The sequence below is a fragment of the Bubalus kerabau genome, chromosome 8 (genome assembly GCF_029407905.1).
Source record: "Bubalus kerabau isolate K-KA32 ecotype Philippines breed swamp buffalo chromosome 8, PCC_UOA_SB_1v2, whole genome shotgun sequence".
Classification (NCBI taxonomy): domain Eukaryota; kingdom Metazoa; phylum Chordata; class Mammalia; order Artiodactyla; family Bovidae; genus Bubalus; species Bubalus kerabau.
The window spans coordinates 121461923-121479976 of NC_073631.1; the positions used below are offsets into that span (position 1 = coordinate 121461923).

The following is an 18054-nucleotide window of genomic DNA, read 5'->3' on the forward strand; positions in this document are numbered from 1 at the left end:
AAGAGACAACTTTGAGACTTCTCCACTCATTTGTCCTGAATTCTTGATTCTTGATTTTGCTGGTTTAAAGAATCCCATGACATCACCACAGTACCAAGACCACAGGTACCATCTGTGACTATACTCTGCACTGTATTCGATGGATGTATTACATACAGCCCTTCATTGACTCCTCATGAGAGACCTATGGTGTAGGTACCATCCGTATTTAATCCACAGAGAAACTGAGTCTCAGAGAAGTCAGGTAACTTGACACTTGACACACTAGTACCTTTCAGGGTCGAATTCAACTCAGATCTGGCTCACCCCATGCTCTCGCCACCATATCAGAGTTTTTAAATATCTTTAGTAACAGGGCCCCTTTCTGGAGAAAAATGTACATGGAATCTCAATATACAAAACAAATCACTGGACTCCATGCCATGCCATGCTTCTCAGTCATGTCTAACTCTTTGTGACCCCCAGGACTGCACCCTAGCAGGCTTCTCTGTCCATGGAATTACTAGGGTGGGTTGCCATTTACCACTCCAGGGGATCTTCCCAACCCTGGGCTTGAACCCATGCCTCTGTGTCTCCTGCACTGGGCAGGCCGATTCCTTACCACTGTGCCACCTGGGAAGCCCACTCATAAATACTGGACCCATAAATCACAAATAAATATATTCACACCCTATTATAAAGTAAATCAACGAACATAATAATGAATTCTGATGAGCATGTGAAATCAGCCATTACTGTTATGTTAGCAATTTTTTCAGGCTCTGCATCAATTTACTCTTGTATTTTGTTTCCATTGCACAGCACTCAACACAGCTGAAAAGCAATGGGTTATTAACATTTTTTATGTTGCAGTCACAAGCTACTCTTCAATTCAGTCAAAGTGATCCACAAGTCTAAAGGAAGGTGAGTAGGAAACTATAAAAATAAGAAGCCCCAGGACTTACAATACACACTACACCAAGCTAAAGCACAAGAGCACGACTCCGAGATGCCCACACACCTGGCCTCAGCCTGCAGGTTGACGGGCTCTCCCAGGTCATGTCCAGATCAACACTCCAAAGCCTGCTGCACGTTGCACGAGCCAGCAGACAGTGCAGACACGGTTAAACGTGCTTGGGTAGCATGACTTTTATAGGAATCACAAGCCTGAATTTTTCTTTTAAAAAGGGGGGAAAAAAGATCATTTAAGAGACAAAATTTTTAGAATTAACAATAAAGCTACAGAGTTATAAGAAATGCCCCCAATGGCAGGATGTTCCTTATTTTAAAGTTTTCCCAAAAGAATTAATCTGGAAGCATAAATCAACATTCTAATGGCTTTTATATCTTTCAATGTATTAAAATACAGAATATTTTGTATTTGAGGATGTTAATTTTCCCACTATTAAAAAAAAAAAAGGAGCTTAAGAAAGAAATTCACAGGCATAGAACAGAAAACAAACTTACAGTTACCAAAGAAAAAAGGGGAAGGGGAGGGATAAACTAGGAGTTTGGGATTAACATATACACAAGCCTATACACAAAGCAGATAACCAACAAGGACCTAGTATAGCACAGGGAGCTATACTCAATATTTTGTAATAACCTATAAGGGGAAAGAATCTGAAAAGCATACATATATAAAAATATATCCATAACTGAATCATATGTATAAAAAGTATATATTAAGAGGATTTATATACGCGTCATGGGTCACTGCCCCATACACCTGAAACACAACACTGTAAGTCGACTACACTCCAGTCTTTCATAAGAGTTTAAATTTTCTATGAAGATAGTTTTCCTATTCACAGCACGAATGCACCCTGCCTTGGCGTGTGGAGTTGGTCCTGACCGGAACACGCACAAAAGGGCATCTAACTCCAAATGCTCAATACGACTGTCAGGATGTAATGAGCTCCTCAAACAAAAGCAGTGACCTTGTTCTATCGGTTCCTCTCCTCACAGGGAAGACAGCACAGCGCTGCTGCACTGGGTATTCCTCCCATGCTCCCTTCGGAGGTGCAGAGCTAAATTGATCTTTGTAGGCTCTCAATGGTTTGCCAAGTGTCACAAGTAAAACCGAAGAGTAATCGGTTCCAAGAATTTTCTTAAATAATATATGGTCTTGGTGTGGAGTAATTTATTAACACAACTACTAATGCCTAAAATGTTTTTGTCAAGTTTTGCAGAGATGGCATAAATGCTTCAGATGCCATCCACCCAGGCTGACTGCCAGGAGAAAGCAGCCCCGTTACAGAGGACTTCATGGAATATTTATAAGATCCAACTTAAAACAACCCCAGGCAGTTGGCCAAAAGTGCAAGATACTTGCTTCATAGTTATAATTTAAGAGTTTTATGAACTTCAACAAAACAGAAGAGAATCTGAACAATCTTGGGGGTCCCATTACACTCTATACTCTATACATACTCCTCTTGAGACTGCAACGCACTCGCACATACAGTCTGGACAGCCACCCACTTCCTCCCAAAGAGCCTCTGAGCTGCTTATGAACCTACTTAGGCTGCAAAAAATACTCGGTCCTTGACGGATCTTTTGACCAACATGTGGAAGAAAGCAGAGGGCTGGTATGAGGAGGGTTCCAGGATGCAGACACTGGGGTTATTAGACCATTAGACAAACTTTATATGTGAAAAGTTACTGTGGACAAAGTCCACAAACAGGATGACCCTGCACTGCCCAGCTAGGAGGAAACCACGATCAGCCTGACTTCTAGTTTTGAGTAAGACGAGGTGTCTGTTGGAAGTGGTGCATCCGGAGATGGGAATCACACCTGAGTGAGGAGGAGTGCTGATGCTTCTCTAAAGAAAGTATAGACTAAATGAACTTCAGGAACTGTTCATGTGGCCTCACTCACTCCAGGCCAGTTGAAGCGGTGTCACTTACTTAGTAAAACAAAAATGGCATCCTGATGAGGCCTACTTCCAGGGATTTGGGGGGCAGAACTAATGAAAACAGGACAACTCCCACTGTATTACACAGAGAACTAGTTTAAAATACAACATTCAGAAAACTACATAGCTGAGTGCAACAGAAAGACTAGAAAACACCAGAAGCTAAGAGTAAAAAGAGAAGGATGTTGCCAGCAGGACTTTGGTGCCCCGAGACCCTGGGAACCAGAGACAGGGCTGCCCCCCTCAGCTTCTGAGCATGGGCCCTGCAAGGGATGAACGCTGAACCACCAAAGGCACCGAGGACGGATGCAGGGTAAAGATGCCGGCTGTCTCCACAGGGTCTGGAGAGGCAAGATCATCCACAAGACACGGGAGGACCAGCCGGCAGCACAGGAGGGTGGGGTGTGAACGTAAGTGCCTGGAGGGAGCTGGGACTCCAGGCAGAGAGCCCCCTTCATACACGCCAGAGCCACCGCGCCTGCATCCAGCCCCCCAAGGAGCCAAGAGGCAGACGGTCTGGTTGGATAGATGCAAACCAGGCCAGAGGGAGGTCACGCACCCACCCACACCCCACACACACATTCACACAGTCTCACATAACCACACACACACCATATACACACACCATAAATAAACTCTCACATACACACCACACACATCATATACATACACTCTCACATACACACCACACACCATATACACACACCACACACACACACACACACACCATATACACACACCATACACAGACTCACATACACACCACACACACACACCATATACATACATACTCACACGTGCCATATATACATACACTCACATACACACAATCACACACACCATATACAAACATACCATACACACACACTTGCACATACACACACACTCATACACACATACTCACATATACACACTCTCACACACACCATATACACACCCCATACACACTCACATATGCACTCACACACACCATACACACACACTATATACACTCTCACACACTCACATACACACACTCACACACACCATATACACACCCCTTACACACACACACTCACATATGCACACACACAGACCATATACACACACCATACACATACACTCACATATGCATACTCACATATGCACTCACACACACCATATACACTCACATACACTCATGCACACCATATACACACACTCATGCACACTCATATGCACACTCATATACACACATACCATACACACACTCATATGCACACTCACATACGCACACTCACACATACCATACACATACACTCACATACACACCACACACCAAATAGACACACCATATACACACTCTCACATACACACACTCTCACATACACACACACATTCTCACACATACCATATACACACACCACACACTCTCAAATACACACCACAAACACATGCACACCATATATAAACTCTCACATATACACCACACACACCATATACACACACTCTCTCTCTCACACACACACATACACCACACCCAGACCAGTTCAGAAGACTGCGTCACGGAGGAATTATGTAATTTCCCGCTGTCAAAGAGCTAATAAATAAAACAGCTGGTATTTGAACCCAGGCACTATGGTCACAGAGTCATTAAAACCCAGTAGTAAAATCCAAGATTTAACCTCTGCAGTGCTGCCCTTGCAGCTGAACGGGGGAGGAGGGAAATGTAGCTGGGCCGGCAGGGGTTGCTCTGAAAAGAAACGACAGATTCAGAACCAAATGCAGAGGAACATGATACAAACCTTGGAAACGGCTCCCATGGCACCTGAAGGAAAACATTCACCTTATGTGCATGGATGAGAAAAAGTTACAAATTAATGACCAAGAGTCCAGCCTAAGCTTGTAAATCCTGAGGAGAGGACACTGACATGGGGTGAATGTCTGTGTCCCCGAGGACTTACAGGCTGATGCCCTGACCCCCAGCGTGGCCACATCTGGAGATGAGGCCTCGAAGGAGATAAAGGTTAAATGAGGTCATGAGGGAAGGACCCCCAGTCCAACAGGATTAGTGTCCTCACAGGAGCAGATGCCAGACAGCTCCCCGACCCTCACTGAGGGAAGGCCCACAGAGGTCACGGGGAGGGGTCGGCCTCTGCAACCCAAGCGAGGGCAGCCTTCCCCAGAGCCTGACCTCGCTGGCAGCCTGGGCTCACAGGTCCAGCCTCCAGAACTGGGAGACACAGACGCCTGCTGACGAAGCCACCCGGTCAGCGGTACTTGGTCACGTCAGGCTGAGCTGACTGACACAGAAGGAAACGAAGGATCACGACACGGAAAACCGTGAGGCGAGATGCTGTTCTACAGCTCGGGCCTTTGTCGACGATGCTGGATGTTCACAAACAGGTCGTTCTCCAACTATTTCCTTTCTTAAAAATCGCCTCCCGGCTTCCCTGGTGGCTCAGTGGTAAAGAATCTGCCTGCCGATGCAGCAGACTTGGTCCGATCCTGGTCCAGGAAGAGCCATGGGTCACAGCCTCCGAGGCTGAGCTCTAGAGCCCGTGCTCCACAACGAGAGAAGCCACCCCGAGAGGCCTGTGCTCCGCAGCGGGAGTCGCCCCGCTCGCAGCAACTAGACACAGCCATAAGCAATAAAACTATTTTAAAAACTGCCTTCACTCCTCTTGGCCATTTTCATTTTCATACAAATTCTCTAATCAGCCTATCAGTTTCCACAAACACTGCACAATTTTTATTGGAACTCCACTGAATCTACAGATGTATGTGTGATGACGACATTTTTACAAAAAAGTGTTTTCTAATCCATTGATACAGCAAGTCTCTTCACATAGAAGGATCTTTAATTTATTTCAACCAAGTTTTACACTTTTCCGTATGGAGACCCTGCACTTTGTTCAGTAGATTAACCGTCAGCCATTTCATCTTTGTGATGCTACAAGTAAGTTATTAAGACTTTGTTTCTAATTATCTAATGACAGCGTATAGAAGTGCAGGTACTAACCGTGAAAACTTTACCCACCAATTCTAATATTCACCTGTAGATTCTTCGGATTTTCTATGTATACTACTCAATACAACATCTGAGCACATTGAATCTGAATCAAACACTGGAACTATTTTCTATCTGCTGAATGGTTTCTTCGGTAGCAGTGTGACTCTGTTTTTTAAAGGAATGTTTAGGAATTATGCTTCTAGGTTACTTAGATTCCAGCCCATTAGGAGAATTGGAACCCTTCCCCACCCATCCCCATCCTCAGCCCAGGATGAGCCAAACACCCTTTACTATGGGCATGGACCTCACCCTGTGTCAACATCCACGTCTCTAAAATCCTTCTTATATGACACCATCTTCTCCTCCCTTGTCTCTCTCTTGTCCTGAAAACAAGGCCTGTCTTCTTCAATTCTGTATCCCCAACACCAACTGTAACATAAGAAGCTCTCGATAAATATCTATGGAACCAAAGGGCCAAGCTAGGTTATTTGAGTCCAGTAACGGCCAAGAGTTTCACTAACTGATCTTAATCTTTGTGAAAGCAGGTGTAATTAATAACCAGCTTACAGGAAACTCTGGGTCAAAACAGAGGTTAAGCAGGAACTGTCCACAGTGACTAGCCTGGTGTGGGCAGATTCAGTGGGCACACGCACTTCCCCTTCTGGTGGGCTGGGTCCATACACACAAGAAAACACTGAGAGTATGACCCCAGGGTCAGGTTTCTGTGGGGTGTGCACGTGTTTCGGACACGCATTACTGCCTCTGCGTCTGCCTCTCACACCCAGGTCCTCAGGAACAAAGGATCTCTATAGCAAGCAAGAGCTTCAACTCTTAATAATATTTTAAACTAATCATAACCAGTGCATGCTTGCGTGTGCTATGCCGCTTCAGTCATGTCTGATTCTTTGCAACCCCATGGACTGCAGCTCATCAGGTTTCTCTGTCCTGGGGATTCTCCAGGCAAGAATACTGGAGTGGGTACCCTTTCCCTTCTCCAGGGGATCTTCCCAACCCAAGGATCAAACCCAGCTCTCTCGCATTGTGGACGGATTCTTTACCATCTGAGCCACCAAGGAAGCCCAAGAATACTGGAGTGGGTAGCCTATCCCTTCTCCAGCAGATCTTCCAACCCAGGAATGGAACCGGGGTCTCCTGCTTTGCAGGCAGACTCTTCGCCAGCTGAGCCACCAGGGAAGCCGCGCTCTCGACCACTAGCACTACCCAGCAGGCTCCATGTCAGACCTCCAGATCGCTATAGCTACAGCGGGCTGTCAGCCACAAAACTCTTACGTTGAAGCCCTAACCCCAAATGTGACCGTTTCAGAGATGGGGCCTTTGGAGAAGCAATTCAGGTTAAATGAGGTTACAAGGGTAGGGCCCTGATCCAACAGGAGACCAGGGAGAAACCCCAGGAATCTGGCAAGAGAAGAGGCCACAAGACCCAGCAAAAAGCCAAGGAGAAGCCTTGGGAGAAACCCAACCTGCTGGCCCCTTGAGCTTGGGCCTCCAGCCTCCCGACTGTGCGAGGACACATGTCTGGAGCTGAGCCAGCCAGTCCAGGTGTTTCGTTACAGCTGCACGAGCTGACTAATACATGGGACCCACATGCAGCTGTTGGACAAAGGCCCTCCTGTGTGTCTGCACCTGCCCTGTCCTTCCCCCACCCATCACTTCCAGGCCCCAGCAAACTGCAGAGCACAGTCTCCCCCAACGTGTCTTCCCCAGGAGACCCTGCACTGGATCTGGGGAAGATTCCCACCCTCAACCCCAAAGGACCCACCCCATGGGTACAGCCTTCCGCGTGGACACACAGACGTGGGCAGCCACAGCAATGGAGCAGAACTCACCTAGCACACGGAGGGGGCGGGGGGCTCCTGACCCTTCTGCACGATCGAAGAGGAGAGGCCACACCAAGGGAGGGGATGCTCGGCCTGGCCCAACTCCAGGCCGACTCATGGTTTATCCGGTGCAGTGGTGGAGCAAGCGAGGCCGAGGGGCACGCAGCTGTGAGATTTATTGCCCATAAAGCCCTGTGACCCGCCCCGGGAGAAGCAACAGGGCTGCTGTACCCAGTAAGTCTGCATCAACGTACTTGTGTTTACATGTTTATGGAAAACTCTAAATTTCTATAAACACTTAAATTCCTACAGAAGATTTCATTCCTTTGCTGCTTCTCTTGACTTCTCCGAGGTTTCCACCGACCACCCCCTTTGTGGCGACCTCAGTGCGACCATCCTGGGGGCAGATGAGGCCCACGTCTCCAGCGCCTCTGGCTCGCAGACCGCAGCAGCAGGAGAAGGGGTCTGCAGCTCTGCCGCGGGGCTGGAGGCACAGAGGACGGGCAGTCACCTTCCAGCGTGAGGACCACATTCTGCTCCTAGAATCTGAGCCGCGCACGAGCCTCACATCTTGTCCCCACTACATCCAAGCCAGTGACATCCAGCAACGTCCGCAGCTGGGTTAACACAGCTGTACCCGTGGTGATTTCTTAGGTGTTTTTCTCTGCTTTGATGATTACAGGACGCTTCTGTGTTCACATTAGAGGGGACCTGGTAAAAGATACACACAAGTCTGTGGTATTTAGCAACTCAGGTCTAAGTCTAAAATCATCTCAAAATAAAAGCTTGAGAAAAACAAAACACTGACTTTGGATTTGACCTGGACATGAATGAGTGGAGGAGATATGTGGTCGCCAGCTCTCTGGTTCAGGACTGGACAGATGGTGGTCCCCCCCAACTGCTAACAAGACCCTCTATTTACTAAGACAACACCAGCGTCTGTAACAAGCAGTCCCCAGCATTTCTGAAGCTGCCTCCAAGGCCAGCCGGCTCTTGGTCTTCAGTCTGTGGTGCTGGGGTCTCTCACATGGCAGCGTCAGTGGCCGGAGAGAGAGGTGAGGCGCTGGCCCCTGGGTTTCATGGCCAGATGGGAAGCAAACCCATCACTTCTGCTCAAAGTCCGTTGTTACCACCAAGTCACGTGGTCACACCCAAGTCACAGAAAGGAAGTTTTTCTGTGAGTCCAAGATGAAGCCGAGGTGATGTGACCAGCACTGGTGGCCCTGACCCTGACTCCTGACCCCGGGAGTCACTTACCAGCCATCACAGCCTCGCCCAGGTGCAGGTGGAGATGTTCAGCACCCTGACCTCTGAGACCTTCCCTGGGCCTCAGTAGCCAGAGGTTGCTGAGATGGGTCATGGTCACCCCGGGAGGTAACTGGTCTGAAGCTGTAGTCGGGGTCAAGGGTCAGCAGTCAGGACACTGCAGAGCCTTGATAAGCCGTGCTTGGCAGCTGCTCTGCTCTAGTGGGTCAAGAGCGAGACGGGAGAGGCCTCAGCTCTGGACTCGGCTTGCAGGAGGCCAGCCCCAGTAAGTGGAGGGATGAAGCCCCACGGCACCCTAGGGCCAGGCCTGTGCCAGGTGTGGACACATCGGGACCTGGCATCACACTCACGCCCGCACTGTGACTCCAGCGTGGACACGCCCATTCCAGGGCCGGGGAGTCTGAGGTCACACGTCCCCAGAATCCACAATACAGTGTCTGGCGGCGGGGCCTCACATGCGGGGCTTCCAGAGGCCACATGCACTGTCCAGAGCCCAAAGCCCCCACCCACACCCACCCAGAGACCCGGCTCCACCCCCAAGGGGCCTGGCCTCCTTCAGGTGCAGCAGCCCCAGCGCAAGTGTCCATCCCAAGTGACTCAGCCTTCCCCTCGGGGCACCTTGTCCGAGGTCCCCATGAGAGATGCTAAAGACCTGTTGGACATCTGGACCTCAGGACATACCCCTGGTCGTTACTCTGAACTCTTTTTGGTGAACCCCAACTTTTGACAGCTAACACCCCAAATCCCCAACTTTACTTACTGAGGTAACTTTCTTAAAAAGAAACAAACAAAAAACAACAAAAACACACCCCACTGAATGGGAAAGAAGCTCTGTGTCCACATCACATGCTTCCAGCCGGGCTTGCTCGCATCTCCGTGAGGCCCAGGTGGGTGTTTTCACCGCCATGGTCAGCATTCAATCCCTGGTTGGGGAACTAAGATCCTACAAGTTTGCACAGCACACCCTCCTCAAAAAAGGATGGCCTCTTTCAGGGGCCCCATAAGCCCCCATCAGTCCCCCATCAGTTCCCCCATCAGCTCCCCCAACCAGCCCCCACCAGCCCCTCATCAGTCCCCACCAGCCCCACCATCAGCACCCTCATTGCCCCATCAACTCCCCTATCAGCCACCATCAGCCCCATCAGCCCCCACCAGTGCCCCCATCGGCCCATCAGCCCCCTTATGAGCCCCAGACCCCGAGCCGGACAAGCTCCCTCTGCTCGTCTGTGCTGACAGTGAGATCATAGCCATCGCCAGCCAGGGGCCGGGCCCCGATGTGCCGCCAGCCCCTCACAAGCAGGACTGATCCATCACAAGTGCTCAGACCCTGAAAAGCGCTCCCGTTCCCAAGTAATATTTGCTCCTCTGCTAACTCTATCTTGGAAAAACCAGGTTTCCCTCCCAAGAAGTGCAAGTGAGAGAAGAAAAGCAAGTTTTTAGCCAAAATAAGTGGGAAGTAGAGTCTAACTCGGTCTTGACTTGTTTCACAGATTTTCTGATTTAGGGATCTGAAGAGGCCCGCCGCTTCTCTCGTCTGTCCCTGTGACTTCACACAAACCCAGCTGACAACGACAAAGAGCTTTCTTTGTCTCCACATCAGTTCATTTAAAGGGGACATGTTTACCAGCAGCTTAATCTGTTTAGTGCAAATACTCTTACATTCTTTTCCTCCATCAGAAACAAAGCCCTTCAAAAATCACAGGGAAACTTGAAAGTCACAAGCTGGCCTTCGAGGCCACGTGACAGCCGTGTGCATCTCAGCTGCACACACACGCCTCGCTCAGCTCTCCCAACTTCCTCCCTTTGTGAAAAGTTAAGACCAGAAGCTGGCTTTCTGAGTGCTGGTCTCCATTTTTACAACTTTGTGTCACACAAACAATACAGTACCAATAAAAGATCGCTTTGATCCAAAGAAGCCCGTTCCTCTGGGAATCAGCAGAAAGGAAAGCGACTTGTATGTCTGGCAATAAACTTAATTAGATCTGACATATTTAATAAGGGAACAATTGCTTGGCATTTCACAAACAGAATAAACCAAGATGCTTTTCTTTGGCTATTACGTAGTTATATCAGGAAACATTTGATGCTACCAAAGTAATCAGCTGCCTGGAAGTTTTAATATCAGATTTGCAAAAGATGTAGAGTATAATTGTAATACTGTACTTGCTTATATTTTACTTTAAATATAGAGTAATCTTTTAAATTGAATTTAACTATAAAACTTCCATAAAATAAAAATGCATGATCTCATAAAATCAAATCAGTCTTTAATTGTAATAATAAAAACTACATTTAAGTAATGCTGTCTCTGAGTTAATAGCTCCATAAAAGAGCAGCTGAAGAGCCAATCTGTGCTACCTGAGCAACTATTTCTTCAACATTTCTGTAATTAAAAGATGAGGTTTTGATACACTGTGCCGTGATTTGGCAGAACTCTTTGTTTGGAGGGAATTCCCAAGGGAACCCACCCGGAAGTGGTGAAAGATGGCAGAGCAAAGATGACTTCTGTTGTTCTCCAAAGGGGTTATTCATTTTAACCAGATTCCAGAGTAAAATGGCAACATTAAATCTGGAAACATCAAGAAAAAAATCAGTGCTGGTATTACACGTATTAATAAAGATGGAAGTAAATTTTGCTGTTGTTATTCACTGAACAATGAGTAATATTTTCCCAGTATTATACACTAATTTTCTAATTTGTGGACTATGTGGTTTAAAAGTCTGATCTTCATTTTTTAATGCATTATGAAGCTAACTAATAAGAACATTCTACTTCACCAATGAACTTTATTTTCAAGAAAGGCCCCCACTTGTTTATCTTCAAAGTAACACATGTTACTTCTGTGTCTCAGAGAATATCTGAAGAGTTTAAAGGCAGCTGATGGGACAGCAGAATATATTTGCAAATCATTTATGCCTCATCAGGGACTTAGATCCATAATATACAAAGAACTCCTAAAAGTCAACAACAAAAACAACCCAATTCCAAATGAGCACACAATGTAGCTTGTCCATTAAAAGCTTAACTTACCCTTTCCAAGGTTTCAATCCTTTTATCCACCCAATTATTAAGCAAAATTACTTGCAAAAAACAGGAGTGACCAGTGACTCTGACTTAAATCAACAGCAGAAGACTGGCCTCTGAACTACCTGGTCCGTACAGCCAGCGGATGCTTTCTTAGTTACTGAAACTAAAGGGACAGCGTGATGAGCCTTGGGCAGGGAGCCTAGGGACACCAAGTCTTGCCCTCAGGCCCCCTGAGGCCTTGAGGGGTGAACATGGGAAACAGCGTCCAGGCCATGTGGAACTTCAGGCATCTTCAGCCGCTGGCCCCAACCCCAGTGCACAACCCAGTCAACTGGACTGGTAAATGCCTTTTTTCCCGAGCCAGCTGGGAACAGACGACTTTAGAGCCTTGAAACACCAGGTGGCTTCTTCACTCTCCACGTGGGTTCACGCTCGGCACCCCCACCGTCAGCTGTGGGCCCGCAGCTCTGACCGCATCACAGGTCGGGTTACCACCTCTGCGGTCAGGGCAGCAGGCTGCCTGCCCCCGGCGCATCCTCGCCCCGGCTAACACGGCCTGACTCCCGCTCCGCACTTAGCGCCCAGGGGCGGCGTCTCCACCCTCCCTGGAAACGAAGCACTGAGCCCCGGGCGCGGGTGCACGCCAGCCGAAGCGTGAGCGGCCTCGCGCAGCTCGAGAGGGCCTCCTCCTGGCTCTGTCTTCCTCCCCTTTCTGGGCCGGATTGACCTAGACAGCTGGGTCTCCAGGCGCTATTTTAAGCCAGGACCACGACCTTGAGGACGTAAGGCCCTCCGGCCAAGGGCGGAGACACAGGGTCCTGAGGCCACACTGCTCTGCGGAGCCGCCAGAGCGGGCAGCGTGCGGGGACCGCACTCAGAGCGCCGTCACCGCGGCGACGGGGGCCCGAGGCGTCCCCGCCCCGCCCCACGAGGGGAGCGCAGACGGAGCCCACGCGACCGCACCCCCGCTTGCGAGGCGGACGCCGGCGGTGGGGGTCGGCGGTGCCCAGGGGCCATCCGGCCGCCCGGCCCCGACCGCTCCGGGGAAACGCCGGGTTTCCCACTGACTCCACTCACCTCACCTGCGGGGCCGTCGTCACTGGCTGGAAGGAAGCCATTTTTTCAAAGTGCGGGAAATGCTGATGAACGTCTCGTGGGCGACCTCTGAGGAGAAGGTCCTCTGAAGACCGGCCTCCGAGAACAACCCAGACGTTCACGAGGCTGGAGGTGAGGCCCGGGACACCCGGCGACGCGCACGCACGCTCAAGCCCCGCCCCCCACCCGTGACGTCCCCTCGCGTCACGCCTGGGCCGTGACGTCACCACGCGTGTGCGGCTCCCACGCGCAAGTCTCTGGATTGGCCTGTTTCCGCCGGCAGCTCGACTGCCTCGGGGAGGACGGCGCACAGGGGTCATCTCCCCGCAGGTGACTTTTTAACCCTTCACAGGTGACGTCCGTGAGCGTGGAGCAAGCATCTTTTCTCTCACTTGCAGCTTCTCTTTAGAGCCCTACAGTAACCCGGAGTTACCCCCATTGGGAGCTCCTGTGTGCCCAGCACAGGTGTGTGCAGGTCTGCCCTGGGCATCCACACAGGCACGGAGCCAGGTGACCGGTGGGCACATGACGCGCCACGGTCAACACAGCGTTCCCTGGGTGCCGCCAGGGACAAACACGGGGGTGCGGGCACCCTGAGGAGCAGATGCCTGTCCTGGGAGGAGCCACACGTGACTGATGCCCAGCCAGCCTGGCGGACGGGAGAGAACGGGCACACGGGGACCTGCCCTGGCCGAGGGACTCGCTTCAGGGATGACCGCAGCCAGAGCACAAGACCGCGTGAGGGGCCGGGCAAGGTGGCTGGACAGTAGGCCTGGGTCTTCATTCTCAGGGCAGTGAGTATCATCATGGGGATGACGAGATGATCAGGATGCCTCTTGCGGTTTTATTTCTTTTCTTTTTAAATTAATTGTATTGGCCTATAGTTGCTTTCCAATGCAGTGTTAGTTTCTATTGATCAGTGAAATGAATCAGCCACACCTGTGTGGATCACAATAAACTGTGGAAAATTTTGAAAGAGATGGGAATACCAGACCGCCTGACCTGTGTCTTGAGAAATCTGTATGCAGGTCAGGAAGCAACAGTTAGAACTGGACATGGAACAACAGACTGGTTCCAAATAGGAAAAGGAGTATGTCAAGGCTGTATATTGTCACCCTGTTTATTTAACTTATATGCAGGGTACATCATGAGAAATGCTGGACTGGAAGAAGCACAAGCTGGAATCAAGATTGCCGGGAGAAATATCAATAACCTCAGATATGCAGATGACACCACCCTTATGGCAGAAAGTGAAGAAGAACTAAAGAGCCTCTTGATGAAAGGGAAAGAGAGGAGTGAAAAAGTTGGCTTAAAGCTCAACATTCAGAAAATGAAGATCATGGCATCTGGTCCCATCACTTCATGGCAAACAGATGGGGAAACAGTGGAAACAGTGTCAGACTTTATTTTTCTGGGCTCCAAAATCACTGCAGATGGTGATTGCAGCCATGAAATTAAAAGACACTTACTCCTTGGAAGGAAAGTTATAACCAACCTAGACAGCATATTAAAAGGTAGAAACATTACTTTCCCAACAAAGGTTCGTCTAATCAAGGCTATGGTTTTTCCAGTGGTCATGTATGGATGTGAGAGTTGGACTGTAAAGAAAGCTGAGTGCCAAAGAATTGATGCTTTTGCACTGTGGTGTTGGAGAAGACTCTTGAGAGCCCCTTGGACTGCAAGGAGATCCAACCAGTCCATCCTGAAGGAGATCAGTCCTGGGATTTCTTTGGAAGGAATGATGCTAAAGCTGAAACTCCAGTACTTTGGCCACCTGATGAGAAGAGCTGACTCATTGGAAAAGACTCTGATGCTGGGAGGGATTGGGGGCAGGAGGAGAAGGGCACGACAGAGGATGAGATGGTTGGATGGCATCCCGACTCGATGGACATGGGTTTGGGTAGACTCCGGGAGTTGGTGATGGACAGGGAGGCCTGGCCTGCCGCGGTTCGTGGGGTTACAAACAGTCTGACACGACTGAGCAACTGAACTGACTGAGGCATGTATCCCTTCCTTCTTGGATTTCCTTCCCATTTAGGTCACCATAGAGCATTGAGTAGAGTTCCTGGTGCTATACAATAGGTTCTCATTAGTAATCTATTCTATATATACTATCGATACTGTACATGGGTCAATCCCAGTCTCCCAATTCCTCCCACCACCACTCCTTTCCCCCTTGGTGTGCATATATTTGCCTGTAGAGATGTGGATGGACCTAGAGGCTGTCAGATAGAGAAAGACAGATACTGTATACTAACACAGAAATCTGGATTAAAAATATATATATATATTATCTCATGTTGCAAAGCAGAAACAGAGACACAGCCATAGAGAACACCTGCATTTGTAGAAGATTCTTCCCAGAATTAAGAAGAAAGGCTGCGGAGGGAAGGAGGTGTGGGGCAGGCCGACCCCAGCTTCCACAAAGTCAGCGCCGTCTCCATGGGGCAAGAACGGCACTGGTGCCGGGGGCAGATGCAGAAGCAAAGGTGGATGCAGGTGGGAAGGTCTGTGCGGAGGCCCCGCTGGGACAGAGGGCGGCCTGACCGAGGGTCCTGCCCCGCAGGAGCCAGAGGGTGTGAGGAAGGAAAGCAGATGCTGAGCGGGGGTCAGTGGCTCTGCCCAGCGCCCAATGAGATGGGAGCAGGCTTGGGACATGGGTCCTGGAGACGGGGCTGCGGTGTCCAAGGAGCCGGGATTCAGTCTAGTTGCAGTCAGTTCAGCCACGTTTATCGCTGCCCTTGCTGTTTTCCTTGGGAAACCCTGAGTCTAGCAGAGATGCTGCGACCTACGCTCGCTGGGACGCCAGCGCCAAGATCTGGGGCAGTCATGCAGCAGGGAGGGGACAGCTGAGCAGTCTCATGAGAAGAGGCAGCTCTGGGACTCAAAAGATGAGGACGTGTTGGGGGCAACACAGCCCCTCGGGGGTGGCAGTTCTGACTATAGCTGCTTTGGAATGGACTGCTCCCAGACTTCTTGGTTCACTGAGTCCGCAGTGGCCCAAGAATTTGCCTTTCTGTTGGATTCCCACCTGACCCGAAGTCACTGATCTCGGGACCAAGCCCAGGAAACACAGGGGCACAAGGGTGGGCACGAGCCAAGGCAGAGGGCCCCGCGACAGGAAGGACTGCTGGGTACAGGTGCCCGGGCCCCTCCCCAAAGGCCTGTAAAACTCCCAGGGGACCATGAAGTGCACCCGAGGTGACACCCGAGGACCCTGGTCAGGGCGTGAGCTGCCTCTCCCTGCCTCGTGTCACTGTTGACACATGGGTATTCTTTTTTTCCTAACTTTTTATTCTAGGTGGGAGTCCAGGTGATTAACCATGTCACAGCAGAGTGATTCAGTCATACGTGTGTCTAGTCTTTTCCCACTTAGATTGTTACATAATATTGAACAGAGTTCCCTATGCTTTCCAGTTGGTCCTTGTTGGTTACCCATCTTAAATACAGGAGTGTATGCGTGTCAGCCCCAAACTTCCTGACTGTCCCTCTCCCACCCATCCCTTCTGGGAACCATAATTCCCCATCAAGGCCACTGATGAGATTTGAACAAGCTGGAGTCAGGAAACACAGCATCAGAGATTTGTCCTCCCAGTTTACACCAGCTCCTTCACAGGTATCACCTGGGCCCTGGGCGTGGGCCTCGGCCCCGCCCACCTCACACTGCACAGGCGAGGGCCTCGGTCAGCTCCGTCGTCTCCAGCAGCTCTGCAGCCCGTTGTGCCGCCAGCACCGGCACCTGCAGGCACTCGGTGTGGCATTTACTGAGAGATACCTGGGAGCCATTAAAATCCTGCCCGTGGGGACTGTCATGGCAGAGTGTGCATTTTAGGTAGATCCTCAGACAGATTTAAGCAGGAAATGAGAGATCTTTTTTGCACAGTGGTGATCCTGGTAAAGATAAAGAGAATGTTGGAAGGCAAGGAGAGATGCGGCGAGTTTTAAACCAGAGGTAAAAGCTGCGGGACTCAATGACAGGAAGCTAGACGTATGGCTTTCTTTGGAGAGCATCTGTTGACTCTTAACTTACCAGGGCGTCCTCAACGGTCTGACTGACAGGTTACAGAGACAGCTTCAGGCCTCTCCCTGAAGAGAGAGGCCTTTCCCTGTGTTTCCTGTCTTTCTCTTTCTCTTCATCATGAACTGCGTGTTGTCTGACCCCAGTGCCATGAAATCGGGCCGACACAGCAGCTCTCTGTCTTCATGTTGAGGAGACAAGCACTAGATCAGACCCACGCAGACTCCTGGAAGCACACGTGTGCTCGGGGCACGAGCATCCAGTTTCTGCCCCTTGGCAGCTCACCCCTCACCTGTGGCCTCAGGAAGAGCGCCCGGGACCAGCTGAGTCAGGAACAGAAAGCGGAGACCTCGTGTGTGAACGGCTGTGTGTGACGGCCTGCTGGTACCTCCCAAAAGTGGGCAGCAGGAGCCCCTGGCCCCACGCAGGCTGCTCCGAAGAGCCGCGGTTGAGGGGATCCACCCAGCAGGGAGGACTTCAGGGCCAGCGTCCATTCATTCTACCTGGAAGGAAGCACAGCTGAGCTTCCCCGAGAGGCGTTGTTGCTGGGCTGGGTGGTCAGAGATTTGGAAGGAAACAGGTGGAGAGTCGATCACGAGGTGTGAGGAGGCCCATGGAGAGACCTCTGGAGTGGACATAGAAGGAGAGGATCCGGGTCCCGTGGAAAGCTTCCAAAGGGCAGCCTTGTCCGAGAAGGATGGGTTTGTGAGCATCCAAGACCTTCCCAGCCACCATGGCCATGTGGATGGACTCTCGAAAAGAGTGGCTACAGCAACGGGGATGGAGCCTGGGCTGGGGCTCCTTGGTGTCAGTGTCCACTCACAGAGGCCACCGTGGCTACGCCACCCTGAGCCACACACTGCCAGCAGCAGGTGCCAGTGCTGAGTCCTCAGGTGGTTCCAGCCCGCAGGGCGACCAGCTGCCCCTGACAGCGGGTGGAC

At 50.3% G+C, this 18054-nt stretch overlaps 1 protein-coding gene across 6 annotated transcripts in view; it reads right to left on the bottom strand.

The window, feature by feature from the left end:
- The window catches only part of LOC129659703 (uncharacterized), a 33360-nt gene extending 19490 nt beyond the window's left edge, over positions 1–13870 (bottom strand). The window contains exons 1-2 of one of the 6 annotated variants that reach the window (XM_055591368.1): positions 13078–13870; positions 10995–11541 (exon numbers count right to left, since the gene is read on the bottom strand). In XM_055591368.1, coding sequence (XP_055447343.1) covers positions 11286–11541; positions 13078–13415 — 594 coding nt within the window. In that variant the 5' untranslated portion in view covers positions 13416–13870 and the 3' untranslated portion in view covers positions 10995–11285. Of the gene's footprint in view, positions 1–10994; positions 11542–13077 lie in introns of those variants that run through there. The other 5 variants (XM_055591367.1, XM_055591372.1, XM_055591371.1 and 2 more) reach the window with 5 other exon arrangements.
- Positions 13871–18054: the final 4184 nt, after the last annotated feature.